Genomic DNA, 24,979 nt, shown 5'->3' with positions numbered 1-24,979 from the left:
GCGAGTATTTCCATTATTTAGGAACGTTTAGTTGTTGCTGAGATTTTTGTCTCATTATAGAAAAGTCCCATGTAAAATCTCATCGTGGATTCGTACCTTTGCATGCCGATTTCGATGAAACTCAGCAAACAGGTAGGAATTTCTGTTTAGGGGGTGAAATTACCTTTCAAAGTTGAGTGTTGGGCAACTATTTACTCGAATAACTGGAAATGACTAACATTTTACCCTAGGCATAAAAAGAGCGTAATTTTAATCCACTGAATTTGTTAAAAAACTTTCAGACGAGTGTAATTATTAAATTCTACAAATTAACTCTTCCTCCCGATTTAACAAATTAAAAGAAACGACCTTGTCTAGTATCCCAAATTATGTTCCTACTCCCAGATAAACTTACGTTTCCCAACTGTACGATCACCTATATCTATCGCACACAAACGATTACTCTTCCCACGCTGAGTCCCCAGGGAGCAGCAATAAAATCTAAAAATCACACAGAAGTATTTCCTTTTCCAAGCAAAGGCCGGTTCGCGTCGAAAACACTCAGCGTCTAGAGAGGCAACGCACCAGGAAGACGAGAGACAATTATAACCAAGGCGAAAGTAAACATCGCCGAGAGGCCAAGGAACCGTGAAGATTTTTCCCCGTGAATCGCGAAGCGTTTCAACTATCGTTAAATGGCCATGACGTCCCGCGCGGTCATCGTTTTGCCCCGTTAGCGGGGAATTGCTTCGATAAACACCGAGTAAGACAAGACTTTAGAGTCGTCGGTCCAGGTGATCCCCGTTCAGATAGACGCGAGACGGCTGCACAAACAGCTTCGTTCTCGGTTTAACACAGCGTGGCATGGTCCAATTGTCGGTCGTTTGAAAGCAGGTAAAACTCTGGGCCAGATTTAAGGAGATTCCCGCTCAGCCTACAATAGTCGCGGCGGAAATGCTGACGCGATTGCGCCCCTTTTTGCTTCGTGTCCACGGGAGTGGACTCTATAAGCTTTCCAACCACTCGGTACAATAATATTGCGAATACGGCCGAGCTTTCTGTGCCACGTGAACGAGGGAAGCTTCTTACAACTCAATCTTTACCCCCGAGACGCAACGTTTTCTTTTTCTAACGTTACGTGATTCGAACCTTTTTATTCTGCGTGTAAAGTGGAAGATTGTACTTTCAGGGATGTTGGGGTGAACACTGTCTTTTGTTACGTGTGTTGCATTCAAATTTCTGCGATGGCCAGTTCTTTCTGCGCGGAGATATTAAGTCATGGTTTATTTAGTTATGCCTGGTAGTACCTACTTTGTGCTTTATTGTTGGAGCTTGTTACTACTGTGAGCTGCTTCGAGCGGAGGATAGTTACCAATTGTGATCAAAGTCGATTGAAAATCTCGACGGCTTACTGCACTCTTCATTTTTGCGGATATTTTATAGATAATAATGTTAATTTTACTCTGCAAAAAAGAAGAAAAAAAACAGGTAGCAATTACTGCGAGCCCTTTACAATTCTTTTCAAGTTTTGTATTTCAGCAGATCTGAATTAAATTGAAAGAATATTAAATTCACGCAGGATAGAAGAGTATTCTTTTTCTTTAAATAAAAGTATTAAAAATTGAACAAAATATAATACTACTCGTCGGAATAAAATCAATATACAGACAGTTTACAACTGCGAAGGACTAAGAATTTTCTTTCAAATTCTACTGCACCCACAGCTTTCCTTGATTTCTCCACTGCTAATGCGTATAAAATTTCCCCGAGGAAGGATGCCTGTATGTGTGGCAAAATAATTCTGCCCTTCTAAATTGGAAATTCGATGGCCATCATTTGTGAAAGTCGAGGTTCCAGGAAACTCGAGAAGACATCGATGCAGTGCGTTCGGGATGGAGGAAGAGTTCGTACCGTAAAATTCCGCCGTTACAGAAATTCGAATTAGTGTCAGCCAGATGTGGCGGATGCGAGAACCCGTTCACGCGAACGTTGGAAAATCACTGGCTGATGTTTAGGCAACTCGTAAACAAGCAAAGCAACCCGACGATTGCGCGGGGCGTGTCGTTCTCGAATCGAGTGCAGATGTCGGAGGACAGGTTGCGCTTGAGGATCATCATCCTTCGAGGCTGTACGATCGTTCGAGTCATCTTCGTTCTCGTCGCTTTCCGTATGTCGTAGCAGAATCGAGATTAGCCTCTCACGCTTGAACCGCGCTTCTTACTATCTCGTCAGATTATTCGGAAACGATGTCGGTACAGCTTGCAAGCCATGAATGATATCACGCGAGGCGAGGGAATTATTTTTCACAAATTAATTTGCACCTTTGGTAATGGGTCTAATTTCGTTTGTGACTCAAATAAAGATTTTATAGGTTCTATGTTAAATACGCTAATTAATGCTGAATATATATTTCTGACGTTATACACGATGGTTTGTGAGTGTTTCAACGCAGAATCCACAGATATTGCATTAGTGTATGCCGAGTAATAGTGAGGTCTAAACTCGAGGATGTAAAAATTACTTTTGGTATAAGTCAGCGTTGCCCCGGTGGGCGGTCCGAGAGCACGGGTTAAAAACGAATACTCTGTGTCCAATAACAATCAGCTTGTTGAGCTCGAATGTTTTTTTTTTCGAAAAGGAACTACTTAGTTTTATTGTATGTATGATTTATTTTATTCAAAATGGCATACGTGCTGAAAAAGTTTGACAAGTTTTAACAAAAAGTGATGTAGGTTTTCAGAGATATTGCGAAGACGATGCGGCGATTGGGAGTAGGTACTTGTGGTCCAATAAGAATACATATTACGAAGAGCACCTGAATTTTATGTTCTTTTTGAAAGTATACGCTTAATAATTAAGTAATTACCTATGAGAATTATTTGAAAGATAACAGTGAAAAATGGAAAAATAAAGCAAGGGAGGGGCGTAACAATCTCTTTAAATATCTAAAAAGTATCAAAAGTATCACGTTGACTTCTGTAATTTTCAATATTTATGATTTTTAGCATACTCATTACAATTTATTATGAAAATAAAGAAAGTAGATGATATCGATTTATTATTCGAGTGCAAAGGTCTTCCCATGCTCTTAATAATTTATTTTCAAAAAGTTCAAAGCTTTTTCAAGAAATTTAGTATTTAGATGTTATATTCGAAATGTGACTAAAAAGAGGAAGTTCAATCAAAAAGACAGCTCTGAAATGAATCCCCCTTATAACAAGAAAAGGAAACGAAAAGTTAGTAGAAAATAGATATAGTATAAAAATATTCAATTTACTTACACGACGTCTCGTCCGTGTCTGTGTTAGTGGAGCGCATCAGTGTGCATCGTATGTTAAAATCGTGAGTACGTACCTGGAACACAACAAATTCGAAACGTCTATTAGCTTAAAATCGATCGACGATGAAATAAATTATTTCAATTCTATCGCACTTTAGAATTTTCCAATAAAATATTATTACATTGCGTCATTTGCAATATCATCTATTATTGCCAGGCAGAAATGAAATGATTTTCAGAGAGGCACTTGACTGCAACCACCAATTTCGTTTTTGGGAAATTTGATAGTGGAACGATGATAATCATTTTGATTTTTCATTTATTCGTTACAGAAAACGAGACACAAATGTTTTGCGCGTAGCTGGGAAAGTGGAATATTTTCAGTTGTTGTGCAAACTAATATCAGATAACAGTAAGCTATAAGTAATAGCATTATCGTATTTTTCGTATATGTTATACAGGCGAATTTAAAAAAAAAGGGTTTAAGGGTTGAGAGGAATTTATGGTCACACGATTTATCATTTCAGTGAGATTCAATTTATTGTACAATCTAGTATTATGCTTCGGTAAAATACGAGTCTTATTATCGATGAAACGATAAACTTGCAGGTATGTCTGCCAAATCTTCATCCAAAAAAGCTGTTAAGCTTAAGTGTATTTAAGAGGCAATACGTGTTCGGGTGAAACTTTAAACTTTCCTCTCCCGAATCAATGACTCTGCGCTACCCCTGCGCTGTCACCATCAATCTTTGGGGTTGGCGAACCCTGTGGCACAGGGTAGCAGAGGTTCGCGTTGCCACGGCTCCACCCTCGTAGAAGCTGTTTAACCCTGGGAGGACTTCGAGATTCTTGACTGATTCGAAGCCTCTCTAATATACAAATAATCAATATTAATATATCGCCTATTTCACTGCTGCGCGAATTATTACGTTAAAAATTTAGCAAGATAATCGTATCCTGTAGAAAATACTATTTTGGAATGATAGTATTGTGAAAGGAGATTCTCTAATAAATCTCATTACTTTTCAGACAAAGATTTGCATTTTTTAATGCGACATTAATTCAGTAGAATATCAATTATTTTTGCTACACTGCCATTTCTGTGTTACCCTATTTACAGTGGCTAATCGATCTCCATTTACTATAAATTTTAACTCAGAAAAGTACCTATGTATATATTTCACAGAATTAAATCTCATACATAATTTTAAATGTCTCTAAATATTTCAATGGAATGCAATTCCACAGAAATGCAACTCTTCTTCACATCCAAATATTAAATCCAAAATCATAAAATCTGATTACATGGATGCAAGACACAAGCAACCTGCTGTGAAGTGAAGGAAGACAGAAAATTGTGTATTTGTATAAGATAATTTGAGCTGAAGTCCCAGGATTAAGGGTCCCCGAAAATTGCACGGTATCAGGTGAGCGGAGCTCTGACTCATACGCGCGTCAACCCGACACGCCTCAGATTAAAACGCAACCCTCGGTAATGTTAATTCGTGTCTGGTTCACCCCTTTCCACCTCCTTGTGCGTCGCACTTTGCGAAACAACCGTGCTGGCGACAAAAAATCAGACGTGCGCGCGTTTCTCCCGCGGGACCGCGCGAAAAAGGGGGTGACTTTTTTCATATTGCGGCAAGAGGTCCCCCTGTTGGAATGAAACGTAGGTCCGAGCACTGTGCATGAATTACTCGCGGTGAAGAACAAGTAAATTCGCGACGTTTTAAGAAAATACGACCTGAAAAGCCAACCTTCTGGTGCACTCAATATCGCCAACTTTAAAAAGCAATAAGAAGCTTAACTCACTTTGAGTTGGACGCGTAAAAATGCGTTCTTTTTTATGCTCTCACGGTTACGTAACATTACGTTTCTTTGCATACTTCTACTGGTAAAGATAAGAGAAATGTGAGTATTCAACGTAATCAGAGCTTGACATGTTGTGTGCCTTTAATTAAAATTTTATAGTGAAACGTTGTACTGTTTTAAAACGTAGATGGTGTTTTCACTTGTAGGAACTTATGTGAAATTCCATTTTTTAATCAGTTGCAATTTTAAAATGCAAGAGTTTTTGTTAACGATTACAATACAGATAAAATAGGAGTGTGAGAAAAATTCTAAAAGAAATTAGATTACTTATGAACCTGAGGAAATATTATTAGATTAGAAGAAGCAAAGAATTATTGACATGGGGTTTCTACTATACAAGTATCGAAATCAAATGCGATTATTGATTGGTGACACTTTAAGGTGCCCTACACCCTAAAACACTACTTACGTAATATTAGGAGATTCTAATAAGAACATTTTTTATTTGTATTGGCTAGAAACGTGATATTACGCATCTGGTATTAATACCACAAAAAAATCGACTTTCTGATTGAGATCTCGCATCGATCTTTCGTTAATCAGTTAAGTACAGTTTGCACACAAGAACAGTGAAGCAGATCATGACTGATTCACCTGAAATTGCAGAGAAAATTATTCTTCCGATAATTAGAAACATAAACAGTAATAGGGTGGCCCTTATTTTACAACATCCGATTTCCTTTGCTCCCACCCCCTAGTATGGTTCATTTCATAAAAAAATAATCCCTGAAAAAGTTTATAGCAATCTGACAACTGAAAAGAATGCATCAGGCCTTAAAGTTTAGAATTCATCAATGGTTTGGATTTAAAGAATTTCTGAAAAATGGTAGGCCCTATCGAAATTTGGTTGAAATAATATTAAAAGAGCATTCAATTTCCCACAGTAATCCAGTTAGCAGCAACACGACCTCTTATCTCATCTGCGAGGGTTTAGATTTCAGTATTAAAGATCCATCAAGCTTTTCATAAATCCATTTTCTTTCCTCCCATTTTGCTTCACCATTCAATCGGAGTACACACTTGCTGGTTCCATAAAACTTTTCCTAGAGACACATAATCGCGTTCCACCAGCGACCCGCGCCCCAGAACGCGTTCTCGCGTATTCCCAGCAACGGACAGATACGAATACTCGGCCCGTTTAGTTTCTCAGTTATTTTACAAGTTAGCCAGAGTTTGTTAGCGCTTCACTGGCCGCGGTTTATGCGATCCCGCAGGAATTGCTCGTTCATACCAAAATCAACACGACTTATGCATTTATCCGCAGACACGAAACGTTAACTTTCGAGATTGGATGAGGAGCGTGGGCAGAAGACCGCGTAATGGAGCAGGAAACAAGAAAACCAGCATTATAAAGACCGGCAGACGTTATGATTTTTCGTGTGATTTGTTGTACCGCTAGATCGTTATGGGGTTTTCGTACGACGAGATCGTATCTGATGGTAGCACGATGCTTCTAGTTTCTTTTGTATCACTACCATTATTCCTTTTCGAACGTTTTATAGATACAGTGACGGACGCAATTGCAGCAGGTACTTGGGGGATGCTGTATCAATATTCCTACAGTAGGATTACATGGAAATATGAGGATCGATCTTTAAGCGGTTTTTCTACAATTGTGGCACAGGATTTTCAGGCGCTGCGTGTTTGATTAGAAGGAGTGAGATAGAGCGAGGAAGACGTTCGCGAGGTGTGCCCTCTGCGTCCTTCTTCTTCTTACCACTGGCACGACGGATACGGAACTGACACGGAACGGATATATGTGCGCAGACCTTTAAGGTCGGTTTATACAGTCACCGAGCCGGGCCGTCCCTGCCGTGCCGAGCCTCTGTGGTAAGCTTGTGGAGGCGAGGAGCCGCCGAGCTCGGTTTCGAGAAAATCTTCCACTCTACAGGAAAGCACAGTAAGGGAGATGCGTGTCCCTCATGGGCCTAAAACTGTACATCCTTGCTCAGGCACTCGGCTAAAATTCGAAGTCAATTTTCTCAGAAACTAAACTACAAGTTACGACAAAATCTTATTCCATATTGTTTACCCATTTTTCCTTGTAAAATTACGAAACACCCTGCCGCTGTCGAATGATACATCCTCAAGTCTACATCAACACCGTTGTTGCGATGCAGGAGAACGCTCGTGTTTAACTAGGTAACAAATTTTATTTTAAAAACGAGACTACCAGAATTATGATATAGTCACGTCGAAAGTCGGAATTTAATTGTCCTGTGGGATCGTCGAGCTTGATTTATATGTACTAGGAAGTTCTAAAAGTAGTGGTCCCGTGTGCACAGGAAGTTTCTAGAAATCTTGCATCTGGCAGATCCAGATGTATTATTTATTCTTAATACTGTTATAATTTCCCTATATTGACCAGCCGGTGAGCTTAGAATTACTCAAAACGGAAACAGTTGTGAGTTTTCAACCCTTCTGGAGGTAATGTCTCCACAGACGGTATGAACAATCCTTGCTGACACAAGTGAGGCTCCTAGATAGTGGCGAGCTTCCCAACGCCGTCTCACGAATCCAACTGCCACTGCTAAATCGCGTGAAAAAACCTTGCGCCTGCTGGCCCATCCTCCCTCATCTGCCGTTGAAGCATCGACTCTGTGGAGTCCACCAATCAGGAAATTCCATAGGAACCGACCGATCGATCCGCATTCACTGGCTCCGGTTGTCACTCGAGCGGGCCAAGCGATTGCCACTTAACAGGGAACGAAAACACTCGACCCGGCAAAGGTCAGAGCGCGATTATTCGCGGGCGAGGCATCTCGGAACTCGGTCTCGACCTCAGGGGCAGCGAAGGGTGTTCGCCCGCTTCAACCACTCGGCCCGTTTCCTCCTTTGTCTCGCGCCGAGGCTCCGTCCCGCGGCTGTAAGCGATCTTAAGATCGCCGATCTCACCGTGCAGCACAATGCACCTGCACGCGCAGCCACCTCCGCGAAAGCATCTCGAGGGCCGATGTAGCAGGTGACCGCGAGAGCGCGTACATAACTTATCCCCCTTAAAGCGGTTTGCGGCGTCGTGCTACCTCCGGGGGATAAAGGGGACCGCGCGCAGTTGTTGCGGCCCAGCCAACGTAAATCAAAATTACTTGCACCCACAGTTAATTAGATTTTCGGGCGGAGCTGGATGCTTGTGATTCTTTGGTTTCTTGTCGATGACAGCGCGTCTGTCTTCTTTGGGAGTTGTTCTTGTTCGTGCGGTTAAAGGGGAGCTGGGTGGAGGGGTTGTTTATGCCAGGATGAAAGTTATTTTGCTGTGGAAGGTGATTCTATTGGAGGTTGGCTGGGGACCGAGTCTGATAGTTTTGATTTGTGTTGTAATTGTAGCAGTGAAGAATTAAATTAACAGCGCTACAAATTGAAATAACGATTTTACTTTGCTTTTAAATAAATTAATTTTCAAGACTTAAAATATTTTAATGCTGCAGTTCATGATTGGTGATCGCGATTTGGATGTCTTACGTTGAATGATTTAAACAAAATCTAAATATTTAAATACAAAGTTCGCAGCAGAAAACAATATCATGCGAAGATGGAACGAAATATTTGCAGTATTATATTAGCATCTTGGAAATTGTTTGGTTTGGTAGGGTGAAGATTTGGAGACTGAACGAGGTGAGTGCCAAGATAGAGTAGTTCAGTTTTTAATTAAGATTGATGCGTTCATTACTGTTTTATTTCTAAATCTGTACTTCTATCAGCAATTTTATATTGTCAATGATATGCACTGTTTATACAGCTTTAAATGATTAAGTGTAAGTGACATTTTAACAACAGAAGTTTAATATGTGGTCACAGAATAATTGGTCAACTGTTGCACCCCCATTACTATTACTGTTCCAATACTTGATATTATACCTACGTATATATTGCAAGTATTCTAAACTCGATGAACATCCTTTATTAGAATTCTGTTCAGAAATCTTTGAAAATTCTACTTTTTACTTACAAACACTCATACTAATTGCAGTAATTATAAGTTACTTATTGCATCATCTAAAATCAAACCTTTATTAAAAATTTTCTCAATACCATTCTATTCTTCTCAATTACCTCATGGAGCAATAAAATCCCCCCCTTGCCTCCAATCCAACTCAAAACTCACCCTCAACAATTATTTTCCATTTTCCTAATCACTTACGAGTTTAAAACTTATCTCTTTCTTCAAAATCACTACATACGTACCCCACTAAGCACTAATTAATGTTCCGCCTAGATTATTAAGGAACACTGCATTATTTATGCCGTGTAAACATTATACTACCTTTGGCACGAACAACTGTGTTAACGGACTATGTAGGTCTTTTAATTTTGTTGCACATTTAGTTGATTTATTCTGCCACTCACTACACTCTTTCAAGCACTCAGTGAGGAAGACGGTTAACAATTCTCGTTAACAACTATTTACTTTCATTGCATTTTATTCTTTTTTTGCTTGTTTTCTATCTTGGTACTATTTCTTTTTCCCTTTATTTTGTTCATTTTTGTGTTTCTACTTTTATGTATTGGTTCCCTACTGGTTTTCTCTATTCTCTATGTACCAAACTGTTTTCCCGTATATATAAATAAATAAGTACATCAAACACCTTTCCCCTGATCCCCGTGAAATGTTCCACATCAGAACTAGCGGTCGTTGTTTTCAATCGCCTGGCACGTCACACTTCAGGCTGAGTCACGAGCTGCATTATTCAGAAACGACCGTGCGATTGCCCGTGGAGTATTTAGCAGTTCGAGTGTATTGTTTTCTCATGGTCGTGCATCGGATACGTCTTCGGGAGGATCGATCCTCCCACGAATCACTCGGCCCCGCGGCGAAGGTCATTAACTAGCAGGTAGGATGACGGGCACCTCGACGAATTATCATGATCCTCGTAGAACCTCGCCTCGGGATCGCTAATCGATTCGCGTAACAGTCTAATACGAGCCGCAATGACTCACGCGGGCCGATAATTATAGGCCAGAAGGGGGTCATTAGTTCGCGGAAAATTGCACGGTGATAGTAGAGCGGTGCAGCATTCCGTAAAAATTGCTCAGTGTTTCACATGCTTTCGGGTGACCCTTGGAACGAGCTCTGTTTTCAGACACGTAAGCTGTCGAGGTTATTTCCGACATGCAGGGTGAATCAGGATGGGTGATAAAATCGGGCATCCGGTAATTCTTTGTGCAAAAATAAATCGAACATGTAGAGCAAACGCTTTGGATGTGAGCCTTCGGTTTCGAGAAAATCCGGTCCGAAAAATCAGCCAGCAGAGTGTGTCGGAAAATATGGCGCAACTGCAAGCGATTTAAGGTGAATGTCCCAATTTCTGCTGATTTAAGAGGTAACTCGTCATAAAGAAGGTGTACAAAATTTGTTTGCGATCAATATTTGCAGAGTAATTGATTAATTCTTTCATAATAAATCAACCAATTCAAAAACTGTTTAAGAAATATATTTCAAGATGTTTAACTATTAGTAATTTGTAATTAAATATATAATGCTCTAAATGTCCGTATTTCTGCTGTTGAAAAATAGCGATGTATGTATTGACCCAAGCTCGTGCAACACTCGCGTAAATGTTTAAATAGTTTAGAATTATTTTGTTGCAACTATAGTACAAACGTAACGCATATTAATAATAAGAAAAATACGAAACGATCAGAAATGGGGACATGAGTAGAAATTGGGACATTCACCTTAAATCGAAATAATGTTTTTTTAAATCGATTTCCTTGAGAAGAAATTCGAAGGGATTCGGGGGATTTCATTTAATGTAAAAATATTATGGAAAAAGAATATCAAATATTTGATGCACTTATTTTGTACTACGTAGTTTCTTGTAAAAAAAGACACACACATCTGAAGAAAATTCTTCACCTTCAATGGCTCCAAAACCCCATCAAACTTTGTAAACTAGATTTTCCCCTCGAACTACACTTATGGCAGCTGAAAAGACACACATTCCTTACTATTAACCACCCTACAAATCTACAAACTCCCATCAAATTCAATATCGAAACACTTCCCAAATGCCCCCTAGCATCTCATCCCACAATGAGACATCTTCAAATCGAAATACCGATTGTTTCGCGCGTTGGCAGCTCAGTTTCCCTCGCATCGCGGCCCCTCGATTGCGCAACACCACCCCGAGCACCATTTCTTTTCCACGAGGATATCTGGCCAAGGCAGTGATCCTCCTTGTCAAGCGTTTAAAGTCTGGTTATAGCAGCGGAGGATTAATGGAAATGCACGTCCAGCCACGGGCAGGCGATGGATGTATGAGAAAGGCCCGGGGGTTCAGCCCTGGATTGATAAAGGCAGCTTTTAACCCTTAACTAGTATTCTGGCTTGCTGGTAACGATGATATATGACGTGGCAGGATCACGCCTGACCTTGATGGCCGCTGGAACGAGGATAAATGGGACGATGGCTTTTGTTGCATCGGCGATTCTCTTGCCTTAAATATCGGCCAGGGACGGGGCAGGGTGTCCCTTATCGTTCGTCCTTGTCTACACGCGACACGGTTTGTTAGGTCGATAACAAGGCTGAAGGACAGAGCCGTCGGTTCGGCGTTGAAACGCGCCCGGAGTGCGCCGCCACCGGGTAATCGCCGATAGAGCAGGGAGCAGGTAGATAGCTACGTGAAACGCGTATTCAACAGGTGCCACCGTAAGAACGAACAGTAATTATTCTTTTTCCCTTTCTGTGCCTTCCTTCTGACACCCACTCCCTTTCTCGCTAGTTCCGAGGGAATAAAGCACGCTACGGCCGAGGAAGTTACGAAACTTCGCTTGACAGATATTTGAACGATCAGCTAGGTTACCTTGATTGCCATGACTGGAGAGATTGGAGGGGTTGGGTTTGGGGGACAAGGGTGGAAGTAGGATGCTCCGCGTTTAGTTTCTGGTGGGACTTGAGACTTTTGGGGAAGTTTGTAATTTGTGGTTAAATAGAGGGAATTGAAGGTTTAAGGCCTTACTTATAGAAAAATAGTGTAGATTGCTGGGTAAGGAAATGTACGTGTGTGACGATCAGCAAATTTTCATGACGTGTCTTTAGTAAACACTTGTAAAATTCAGATCAAAAGATCATCCCTTTTAATAATCTCCATTTTCGTTTTCGTTCCACGTATTTCACTGTTCTATGCTTCCTCCGCCCGCTGCTACCCTTCTTGCATTTATTAAACTAATCTACATTTGCCCCATTATATTCATCATCTGCGAAACATTTGTGATTTATTAAAGTAAAGCTGGAGTGTAGTAAAAGAAAGTGAAGCTTCCACCAAAGGGAGAAGCGCATCCTTCAATTCAATATTGAACTAAGCCACACAAAGAATTTACCACACCACCAACCCTTCTCTAATCAAACATCGCAACCTTTTAATATCTCTTCAAAATCCCTCCAAGATCCCTGCATTCCACTAAGACAACCAACCTCTCAGACGAACCGGTAGTTCCATCCCTTCTCACATCTACAACTCAAACAACTGTACCTACTCCCAAGCTTTAAAATTCTCGCGCTACATCTCCGACCGTTTTTCAATAACGACCCGCTTGCATCCCCTGGATCTTTTTCACGAACCTGCGTCGTGTGACATCAAGATGGACGTGACGACGACTCGGTGAACGCAGAGAGAAGCTTTGTTGTCAATGGCCGCAGCTGAATCGCCCGCGCGCGTACGCTGCTTGTCAATAAGCCTCGTTTAAACAGTCACGTGCTCTCCGTGCGGCTTGTCGTCGAATTAACGTCGATTAGCATGCCCGTTAGGCAGACGTTGAACCGTCGCGACCACGAGATGCACTCGCGAGATCTTTGATTAGGATTTCTATCTCCTCTGTCCGCCTGTAATTCGCTTTCCGTCGTTAGATAGCGGCCTGTCGTTTTTGGATACAGCGGGAGAGGTCTCAAGCACGGGGACGCTCGAGTACTTAATCGTATCCTGTTTCTTATTGTTCACGGGGACGCCCTTTGTGTACCCCCGAGGGACTCGCCTCGATGAGACGCTGGGAGGATGGGGGTGACGTAAAAGAAGGCAAATAAGACTGTGACACTTTCGGAACGAGAGGAATTGCTGGCATCTCCGTCTCTCGATTACTTCAGCTACACCCACGCGAAACAAACAAGATGAGATTGCGCGCGATCAACCACTTAACCCTGGAACTGTACACCGGGGTGGTTTTTAGCCCTCCTGGCCCTTCTTCCCTTTGTAATCCTCAGGGCAGTGATTTGAGTCTTTGGTGTGGCGAAAGTAATTTTTAGGGGCTAGTAGATGATTGTTTACTCTTTGCCACTCGTTTGCTAGCTTACAGTATGCCGTGGTACGGTGCACGGTATCAGTTTAAATATACTTGCCTGTACCTATGTGGTGATTTCTTTTTATAGGTCACGTTATAGGGAACTAGAAATTCTTTTGATTCGATGAAAGTGTGCTATATTTGGCGGTGGTACTTATTTATAAATCGGCGGGAACATAGCCACAGCCGAACGCTAATATCTAAAAAAAAATGGTTGGAAGCACGAAAAAATTATATATACAGTAATTGTCGAAAATTGAATGCTCTTTTAATATTATTTGAACAAAATTTGAATAGGACTTATCATTTTTGAGAAATTCTTTAAATCCAAACCATTGATGAATTCTAAAAACTTTAAGGCCTGCTCGGCACCTTTTCCTGTTGTCCGATTGCAATAAACTTTTTCAGGGATTATTTTCCTATGTAATGGGACTACCCTAGGTGGTGAGAGCAAAATAAATCGGATGTTGTAAAATAACGGCCACCCGTTCTGACCCGCCCTGTATTTAATATTCAATTAATACCTAACTGTTTATATAAACGTTGCAAAATTATAGTATCAGCAGTAACAATGACGAAGAGAGTATTTTTGAAAGTGACAGAAGTATGGACGACAGAGAACTGTTACCTCTCGAAGCCAACACAAGTGTACCACAAATGGCCACTCGACCGTGTGACGATAATCGCGCGTGAGCCACATGTGGGGCACGGGCAGTGAATCGTTTAAAGGGTTAACGTAATTACACCAACCTCGCGAATACCTCCGCAAACTTTCCACTGGCGAACGGTGAACGTTGAACGACCAACTTCCATTCGGAAACACGCGTACGCGGCGGAAGGTGCGCGTGTAATTTTCAGTTCTCGCGGACAAAAGCTCGCCCGTACAATACCAAGGAAAGAACAAAGGGGCGAGAGGAGGCCCTTGGGCGATCCCAAAAATATCACTCGGGGCATTCAGGTCACGTGCACGTAGGTAGATGGGCGCGTTCCTAATCGGGTTGCGCGGAATTCATCTCCGAACAATGAGAACGGTCTCGAGGAAAAGGACAGAAATCCGTTTAGTCACGGTAGCTGAGTGTCCTCTTTGGATAGGAGAGCGGGCACCGTGCTGTGAAGGACCGTCCGTTTTATCCGCGGCCGGTTTATAGGCGGTTTGATGGATTTAAAAGTGCTATTTTCATCCTCCACGGGCCTCTTTACCGCGCAACATACACCCTCTGTCTCCTCCTCTGGTAATCGGTTTTGCGAGGCATTGCGTGGCATCTGCTTGCCAGATTAGCGTACGCGGTCGGAGCACTTCGGTTCTTGAAAAATTTATGAGCCAAACCGTGTGACGAAAAAGGATGGGGGGCGCGGGGGAAGGGAGGAATAGACCGATCGATAACTTTCTGAACGCACAGATGGAAAATCATGGGAACTTTTAGCGCGCGTAAACGATTACGTTCTCGTGACACGCGTTCAAATCGCACGGTTGCAACAGCGACGCTGCACGGCTCCTGGTGCACCAGCCCCGCGGAGAGGAGCCTCCAGCACCAACACGATTGGTTGTTACGAATTTATGTCAGTGGAGCGACGCGAGTGGCGTGCACGCGAAACAATGCTGGGGATAATGCCCGTCTGATAGAGAGACAATAGAGATCGCGTTAAATCATCGTGCCAATTTGCGGTGAAAATTATTGTTCCACCACTGAGCGAGCATTTGCGTACCGAACTCCTAGGCACGCGGGACTAATCAGCAGAAATAGTGCCACTGCTCACAGCGATTGTTTCCGAGCTGGTAGATATGTACTTCTCCAACTGCTGGGAGACGCGCAGCAAATACACTTTGTGTCTAAAGGCAGAAGTTAATTAAGACGCTATTTGACCGTCTGGCAAAAAATTGTGCATGATTTATATGCATGCGTAGAGATTGAACCTCCTGTATCTGAATTTCGAGCATCAGCTAAATACTAGCAGCTAGTTACGACCCAGAAATCAAGAAGAAGCTGGATTTTTAACCAAAACTCTTTCAACCCCTAATCCTCACCTGGAATATTGGAATAAAAATGACCAATTCCTTCGAAATTCCTTCATATCCAATTAATTCCAACATTTACACTAACCTTACAATTTTGCCAATTATCCAATAAACAATCATACATATCTCTAATCGAGGTTAAATCGACCATTCCGTAGCATGTGATCCTTGATCCATATTAAGTCGAAACCCCTCCTGTTTTCCTCCGACTACCTACACTTATTTCCATCCTCCCAGCGCGTTCACGCACGTTTCGCAGCCCCTGGCGCGAGAGGATCGACTCTCGTCAAGCTCTTGCTCCCGAAGGAAGTTCGTACGGGGCGCTAATTACTCCGACGATGCCAGTAATAGTTAGGAAAATAGTTTAAAGACCGATGGCTCTTCATCGCGCGTCTTCTGGCGACCAACAACTGGTCCCGGCCCCGTGGAAACGCGATGGAGCGGCAAGAAGGGCGCAGCGCGGGCGGGTGACAGCGGAAAAGGAAAGAGGAAAGAAGTCGAACCGTCGAGGCGAGAGGTCGAGGCCGTTTTCGTTTTCTCCGCGGCTATCATTACGTACGATTTTCCACGTCGCGAGGCACGTTTGGCCGACGCACGCCACTCCCGAAATAAAAGGAGCTGCCGTCGCAACCCTTTTACTCACGGTCGATATTCCGTTGCACGGTTCAGCTACGGGCGGGGAAAAAGAGCCTCTATACTTCTTTCATCCCGTTCTCCGCCTGGAACGGAACGAAAATCGTCGAACGCCCCATTTGCACCGCCGTTTCCGTAAATAGCTAATGGTACACGAGCGCTTGAACGCTGGTGTCGTGTTTCTTCGGGGGGGCAGGCCCTAAACCAACAGATCCCGACGACCTTCTCTCCTGTAGCAGCAGCTTTTCCTATAATTTGTCTTCCTCGATTCTTGGCTACACGTGACTGTTATTCGACGCATCCGAGGCACTCTAAATCGTTACATCATTCCGTCGTTTCCTGGTGGTCCGCCGAGTCTCCAGTTTTCTCCCCTTTCGGTTCCGCATTGGAGGCGATAAATAATAGAGACACGCGAGACTTATTGGGGACTTTGTTCGAGTTTTCTTCCATGGAGATTCGATATTGTTGTGCAATAATCTGATGGCTGGAGTTAACCTTGGGGTTGTGGGGCCTTTTAAGTGCATGGAGCTGTGCTAGCCATGTCTCGCGAATACTTTCGTTTCGTGAATTCATTTTATTTCCGAGGATCGGCCTTCGCTTACCGACATCACGGTGATAATCAGATTTCCGTCTGTAACCTTTAATTTTCCGATTAGGAAATGCCAGGCAATCTTCTCTCCTTGGAAAAGAATTTATATGGTATTCGGAATAAGGAAAGTAGGTCTCTGAAAATTCCTTAACGTCCATCTTCAAAGCACAAGCTCCCTCCACGATTCATCGTTCAACACTAATCTCCATCTCAAATCATAATCCATCGAAGACACAACGCTCTCAACATATCCTAACCGAAGCTGCATCGCAATGACTAAGATGAGACATAAATCCTCGCATCCTTCGCTCCTAATCCCAAGAAAGTATGCGTGCACCTCACCCACTGCTTGTTTTACAGCTGTAATCCTTGCAAAGACACCCCACATCCCGATACCATAAAAACACTCTATCTCGAGTATCCCCGCGGGTATCCACAAAGACTCCAAGCTGTAGCCATCGAAACGGTCTCTAAACCTAAGTCCTATCAGCGAGCTCTTCAAGTGCCAACCAGCAAAAATACCATTGGCAGCGTATATACCCAGGGTCTAAATGAAACGTGTCAGTGTCTTCGTCAAGTGACAAGCTTAAGAGATCAGCAAACGGACGTTTAACCTCGCGAAATCTGAAGAGCACTCGGTGTGCTCGCCTCGCTTTGAATAACTGGATGAAGTTACTCTCCGAAACCTGGTAGATGCTCGTCGCGAAAGGCAGCCAGGTTAAGCGCGCTGGAGGGGTGGGCGAGGTGCGTTGCCCCGGATAGAAGAAGCACGGAGGCAAAGAATGCGGGACAATGTACGGAGCCTCGCAATAAGATGCGACCGGAGATAAGCATGGCCCGAAAAGAGGCTCCCCGTTGAATGTCGAGTTATTATTACGAATGACAGACTTTCCGCACCAGGTGCCTCTGGGCGCGAGATCAAAGAGATCGACGGGAGTGATGCCCAGAAGACGGGGCTGTATTATTATTTTCTAAAGGGAGAGCATCATCTGTTGCGCCGATATTTCGCGACGAGGTCCTCTTTGACGGGTCAATCGACGAACACGAGGCTGGTGCCACCAGCCTGTGCATCCTACCTTTTGTGCGCCGAAATTGGGACACCGTGTTCTGGACGGGCACGATACACGAATCGATAACTGGTGACCTGTGCACGGATATTCTCACCTTTCGGGGCAGGGGGTAGGGGGGAGGCGTCCTTTTCAGTCGACGGGGACCATTTTGTCCTCGCGAACGTCCAAGTCGCCCGATTCGGAATCCCATTCTGAGCTCCAGTGTTGTATTTACGGCGCGTGTGATGCACCATACGAGACCTGTTCACAGGTGTCTTTTGATATACAGCGATAATAACGGACTGGGAGTCGGTAGAACTTCGCGAGCATGATCATTAGGGTGGTCGCAAGAAATCGATGCCCGAATTTCTTTGGCGGCAACCCCTAAAAAGTTGCCGATTGGTGTAGAAATGAGATTGTCAAAGTTACAGTTTGATCGGACAACGTTAAGACCTGCCGCATCAGCCCTAAAGTATCAAGAAACAGCTATTTTTCTACAAAATCTTGGGGTTTCCGCTGTAAAATTAGAACGGTTTATCCTAGGAACGCGTTTTTTTTTAGTTTTGTAGAGAATGTTCCTGGCTTCAATTTTCACGGGTAAATTACTATTAGTTTGAATAAAAAATAACAGCAACTGGTTTATAAAGGGGACGCGGTCACTAATGGGGAGGTTCACCCCACGAAATGAAGGATTGAAAAAGTTGGAGGGACTTCTAATTCCAGAAGTAGGTTCGAAAGCTATTCGTTACGACCACTAAGCGAGATCAGCCGCGTATTATTCAATCTACGGTCGCGTTTCTTGCGAATAGCCAGATCTTACAAGATTACGCAAATGAACTATGATTAACTGCGATTAAGCGGAGGAAAACATCTTAAAAACGAAGAGTAATATCTATTATTAAAGTAAATTTCATGATCGCGGCTGGCAATTAAGTCTCGGGAGATTACTCCTGAATTGAAGTGGATTAACGAAGGGCAGATTGCTCTTATTACGGATTATCCGGGACTCTTATGGCAGAAATGAATTTCATAGGAAACGCCGCATCGTGGTAGGTAGGGTATTAAGTCAAGAAAATTTCGTTTATCCCCTTCGCTCTTCGCGGGGCAAATAAAACAGCAATGTACAGCGTTATTTTAAAACCCCTTCGTTTCGTGGATTACACGGGGCCTCCGATTGCTCGGAGGATTGAATTCCTTGCTATTTGTATCGATTTCAAAATTGAGGATTTCAATAAAACCGCCAGTAAAAGTATTTTATCTTGCATTGCGAACGTTGACACTTTAGTAGCAATGTTTATCAAGTAGCTGCTTTGCGTGTGAGTGGAAGACAAGCGACACAGGTATGAGGGTGCACCGGTGCTCGCAAGCCATCATCGAGACACCAGATTTCAGCAATTGACCTGTACCGTCGATGATCTCTTCTTCGTGGTCGATGATCACAGTCGATGGATACCACTCTCAGAATAATTAATGTCAAGGACGATTTTTAACAGGCCTGTAGTTCCTCCTTCAGTATTACTACATTCAAGATCGACTCTACTGTGTGTGCTGTACCCTTAATACCCCAGTTAATGAAACGTCAACTTAAGGGGAGAAGACCGCATAAATCGAACGAAAAATAGAAACAACAATTTTTCCATAAGTCGCTTTAAAAACATTTTAAAAATATATTCTCAAAGTTATAGGCCGAAATTCAACTCCTCATGGGATACCAGGTATAGCCTGGTGGGTTGGCGCGCCTCCGAGCGCCGAGCTACCTAAAGCGCATTTTAAACGCGATTTTCTCGAAACCACGTTTCCAAAATTGGCACCGGGGATAACTCAAAGACTATTTGACCGATCTACTTCAAATTTTGCACAGTTTTAGTTTATAATATTCCTCAGAACATGAGCCTACATATTTAACCTAATTATTAATTTTAACCACATTTTTAAACCAATAAAGCACAGATTATTTGCAAAAAGCATACTTAATTGTTTGAAGTAATTGCATTTTGAAAATATGAAATTTTTTCAAATAAATTGAAAAGGAATTGCATTTCTGGTTGGCCCACAGTATCCCCAAGTTGGGATTTAGTTGGCCATCAAAATGCCAACAAAATGCTACCAGGGACAACTACCAGAGACGCTATAACCTGTGCCGTTTTGCACCTCGAAAAAACAACTATATAAGATAGTGCTCTATTTGTTTTGTATTTATCATAATTTTACAGTCCCACAATTTTTTTACTTGTTACTTAAGGGGGGAAGGCCTGGGTTAGGTCTGGGTTAAGAGGGGGCAAGATGAATATCGTGCACCTATATATATTATTATTAATTATTAAAAAAAATGCAACTTCTTCAAATATGCATAAAAACGTAGTCTCAATTTCAGATGAACCGAATTGTTAGTTCCTTAACGAAAAAATTCCAAATGTTACTGTTTTTAGCCGATAAAATAGAATTCCCCTTAAAGTGTCAAGTCGACATGAAGCACTCAACGTTTTCTCCATTGGAAATCGTGGAAAGCTTTGATATTCTTTCCTGTCCACGAGCATAAAATACATTTCCATTAATTCGATTCGTTTCGCCAAGTCAGCACAATATTGCATCTAGAAACAACTACAAAAAAGCAATGCAATTAATGTTCCTTTTATATAAAACAATGGTACTTCGTTTCCCGAAATATTTGTCCAACCACGATAAACCAAGGAGTTTCGGCAAACCTTTCCATAAATCACAGCTCAAAGTTCGGATCTGCTCTAAAAACCATTTACCTTTTAGTGATAGCTGACCACGCGTTAAAAGAACTGGGTCAAATGTTCCAAATTTTAAGGCCTCTGTAGCTATTGGTCTACTGGCGGCTTATGTTTCCCGATGAAAGGAACAAAGGAATTCTAAAAAATGCGTCCCCGCAATGAATATTTATAGTTGGAGAAGTGTATCTTTTGTTCACCGTCAAACAATAGTCAATGCTCGCTACTAAAAACTTTTCATGCAATATCGACGCGCACGGAGCGCCTGCATCTAAAGGAAAAAAGTAAATGGCTCCCTTCCTGCGTGGCCGAATATTTGTTTACTACTTCGCATAGTAAACAGAAAAGTGTATCCCAACTGCTTTTATACACTACCACACGGCTACTTAGCATCTAGCTCCGTTAAAAATGCCACCTTCTGCGTTTTCCATCTTTTCCTCGTGGGCAGATATTAAATAAAGGAGCCAAGGTCCTCAGCATTGTTAAGGGCATTTAACGAAACAGCTGTTTAACGGTGCGCCATTATATCCTCACAGGCTTTATCCAGTTCCAACGACACTGTTTCCACCCCGTATCGCAATAAAGGCCACCGCGACTCGATTCAGCGCCATCACTAAAAATAACCCACGCAGCGGTCATATCTCTTACAGTTATGTCCTGGAACGTCCCTTTTACTTTCGCCGCGGGTATTCTTCCGCGTGTTTTCACGCGTTCCTTTCGTTCCGGAGGTGTCGAAGCGAGCCTTTAAAGCGCGACCCACCCCTCGGACGCGACGCTCTCTCGATGATATTGCGACGACGGCGGAGTCGCGCGCGCCGCTATCTTCCGAAATGTTAATGGTGAGTGCAAGGAGTCGCGACGAGCGTCTGAAATAATTCGTCGTCGACATTTCAGGGCGACGGGAGGGGACAAAGAGAAATGAGAGGACAATGTCGCGCGCCAGGAGAGTAAGGAGGTGGTTGGCCGCCATACTGTAATATTCTATATTGCGGAGGAAATGGGGGGTGTGGAAAAGGTAACAGAGGACGCGTACGTGGCGATGGTGCCAACCCTTAACACTGGCTTCAGGGGTTCTGGTATTTGGGAGGATTAAAAGAGAGGGTTTCTTTATGACGTTTTTTTCAATTATTGCACAGGTTTTTATATATATTTTAAGAAAATATATCGGGAAAGATGCCAATATCGCACTGGTCACCTAAATGGTACCTCATCAATTTCTCAGTAATCCTACTAATATAATAAATGCGAAAGTGTGTTTGGATGTTCGTTACTCAATCACGTTTCGAGAAAAACGCGTTTAAAGTTTTACGTGAGTGCCGAGTGGCCGGGTGTTACCCATGCATTTGCCACTTCTCCAATGCCTATAACTTCGGAAATTTTAAGAATTTCAACAAATCCTATTAAACGCGTATTCCTAAAAGATTGAACATTCGATAAATGATATAAAACAAAAATCCACTTTTAGACCGGAACCTCCCCTTAAGTGATATTTTTATCCTATCTTCATTACGTAAGGAAATACCTATGAATTTCTTGAACAGATGAAAAGATGGCGAAGAGACAGGAGCGGGGCGTACGGAACTGCCAGGATAACATGTTCGAAAGATTAATAACGCGTCAGGTGCGTCAAACTCATAAACTCGCGCTTAAAGATTCAGCCTGCGAACGTGTTAAACTGGTGAACAACCACCAGCCCATACAAGCGAGACTTCCTCAACCTATGTCGCGCATATACACACGCTCACACGACCACCCGTAATTAACCGTAATATTATTGACGACTTTTTAATGAAATAAAGCGAGCTCGCGCGACAGGAAATTAAGCGTCCCTCTTTTGACACGTCTCTTTCTCCGTCTTCCGCCGGTTTCATCCCCCATACTCTTCCTGTAGCACTGATTTTCTTCTGGTCCTGCCCCCCACCCCTTGCTCGCGGTGCTGGTGCACGATGCCACTGTCTGCACGTTGGGTTACGGGAAAATATCGGAACACCGGGTAGACTCTGAACGGGGGATGGGGATTTATGAAGCCCCTTGTTCGGTGAAAACGTACAAATGAAGAAGGACGAGTCGAGGGTGAGTTTCTTCGTTCCCACGTACGGCGGGGACGGTCTGCTTCTTTTTCCGTTGAATGTTGTTAGGGATTCGAGGGATGTAACGTTATTCGTTAACTAATGAAGCGAGGCTTTGTTTGTGGTATAACGGAGCTGGCTACATTGAACGGAAATACGGAATACGATGTATAGTTAACACACAGACGAAGCAGCAGGAGCTTTTTAAAAGTTACATTTTTGAATTAGGGGAGAGTAGGGTAAAATGGAACGCTTAACTTTGGTGAGTGATAACGGAAAATCGAAAGGAAAAAAGACGCGGGACTTCAACACGAGTCTTAAGTGAACCTTAGACTATAAGAAAATCAAAGCCTTCGTTAAAAAAAATATATGGCAACAAAGGGAAATGAGATTTACCGGAGGTATTGAAATCCTCGCCTTGCTCAAGTGGTAGGGTAAAGCGGAACACCCACTTGAAGATCGTGTAAACGTACAAAATCTTTATTTTTATGATTTAAAAAGCATTCATTTATGTAAAACACTATAAATATGTGTTTTAGGTATTACTATTACAAATCAAACATAACAAAAATATGTATTATACACATAGGAACAAATATTTTACCAGATAACATAAAAATTACTGAAAATTATCAAATACACATGGATTTTTACATGAATAATGAATATCAACACGTGCATGGATTTTTTTTTAGTTTTAGTGATATTTTAATTATATTATAAATCTATTTCCAAACATTTCCATTGAAAGGGAAAAATTTTATTTCGACTTCAAACTTTTTCCGCCCCACTTTGCCCCGGCCTACCCTAATATGAAAACTCCCCCTATGTCTTCGAGGGCGCGTTTCCGCCTCTAGAGCCGTTCCATTGCCGAAACGGAAAATAGTTACGTTATTAGCGTCACTTCAACTACATTTCAGCAAGCTTTGAAATTTTTTGGGGAATTTTCGAGTTGTCGAACATCCCTTGTAAGTCAAGCCCATCCGCCGTGGTCCCCGTTTCCCCGCGAATCCGAAAAATTCCCGGCGCTAAGCCGCCGCCCGGACGGAAGTGAATCCCACGAGGCACCGATGCGACTGGTGGAAATGTAAAAATGCAGGAACGAGCCCCGGGGCCATTGATCGTTGCGCGGCCTCGCCGCGGAGATATCAAGCGCGTTTATGCAAATCGTCGGCAGCCCAGCCCGCTCCTCCGCGTTTGAACGAATTATTTGCCCGTGAAATGTGACGAATCGCGCGGCTCGCTTTGATTGCCGTAATTAAACGGCCAATTAGAGGGGCTAGACGGGCCTGGCGAGCGAAGAAAGGATGGTTGACGAGCCGCGGTCCCTCCAGACTGGGAAGAAAAATCGGGAGCCCCGGGGAGGGTGGCGCGTCCGCCAGCGCGCCACGCGGGCGAGCCGCTGCCAAGTGCTATTTAAAGATATCAAAGCGCCGATCTGACTGTGAGTTTTTAGCCACTCGTTACGAAAATCCAGAATCACCCGCATATACGCGCGGGGATGGACGCGGCACGTCGCTTCTGTCGGCGACGCCGGAAGTCAGCGATTCTTCACGCGTCGATTTGTCACGCCCGCCCCATGACGGCCATTATAGAGTCAGCTGCTTTTTTTTCCACTGTCCCGCGTAACGGGAACCTTCGTTTTTTCTCTTTTCACTTGAGTGTTAATCGAAGGGTTCCCTGCTAGACGAATACACACCGACGGATATAAATCATTAGATTTATGAATTCTAGGCTTCCACGGCCTGGGCTTCCACAGTCATTACCGATCGAGGCTTCCGGGTGTAAGCCATGTCCAGTAGGAGTTTTATTCTGGCGGTCCGCCAGGATTGCAGCGGTATACAGGATACGGTATCAGTGTCATACAGTGTATCAGTTTGTCAGTTGACACCTGAGGCAGCTAGCTGCAACGCTGGCGAAACGTCGGGATAAAATTCCTAGTGGACACGGCTTACGTACACCCGCGAGCCTCGATCGGTAATAGTTGCATTAGATTTACGGTTGTTTCGCGGAACATAGAAATTGATTGATCATGAAGTTTGCGACAGGATATTAAATGATAAAGCAGTGCTGTGTATAGGGTCGTGAAAGTGTCGACAGTGATTTTCATAAAGGAATTTTGATAAGCAAAATTTTGATAAACAAATTGATATAATTGATTTCTGATTTCATCCTTTCTTTTTGTAGGAAAAATATTTTTTATCCCTTTTTTAAGAATTCATATTGAAAATGTGCTACAAATACGTGGAGGGGAATTGTTTCCTGCAGCTCCCTGCAATTTTTCATTCAAATCGTTGGAGCGGTTTTCGAGATTTTTATGTTCACCGTTTCGGAAAACGTAGTTTCTGGGGAATCGCGTTTGAAGTTGGACATCGTTATCCGATCTTACGTATATGCAGGCTCGTACATTTTTTACTGTAATTCCTTCAATTTTTGGAATTTCGGGGCCCGGTTGCGCTTAAAATACATAGAAAAGGTGTAGCTA

The 24,979-nt window shown here is 42.9% G+C and overlaps 1 protein-coding gene across 7 annotated transcripts in view; it reads right to left on the bottom strand.

The window, feature by feature from the left end:
• The window catches only part of Ten-m (teneurin transmembrane protein Ten-m), an 834,379-nt gene that overhangs the window by 104,920 nt on the left and 704,480 nt on the right, over positions 1 to 24,979 (bottom strand). Inside the window, exon 2 of one of the 7 annotated variants that reach the window (XM_076807855.1) lies at positions 3,261 to 3,333. The exons of the other annotated variants lie outside the window; for them this stretch is intronic. Within the exon in view, the coding sequence (XP_076663970.1) occupies positions 3,261 to 3,297 (37 nt within the window). The 5' untranslated portion in view covers positions 3,298 to 3,333. The remainder of the gene's footprint in view (positions 1 to 3,260; positions 3,334 to 24,979) is intronic. 7 annotated transcript variants of the gene reach the window in all.

This window comes from Andrena cerasifolii, chromosome 3 (assembly GCF_050908995.1).
Source record: "Andrena cerasifolii isolate SP2316 chromosome 3, iyAndCera1_principal, whole genome shotgun sequence".
Taxonomy (NCBI): Eukaryota; Metazoa; Arthropoda; class Insecta; order Hymenoptera; family Andrenidae; genus Andrena; species Andrena cerasifolii.
The sequence above is the reverse complement of the archived record's forward strand: the minus strand, read 5'-3'. Positions and strand labels throughout refer to the sequence as shown.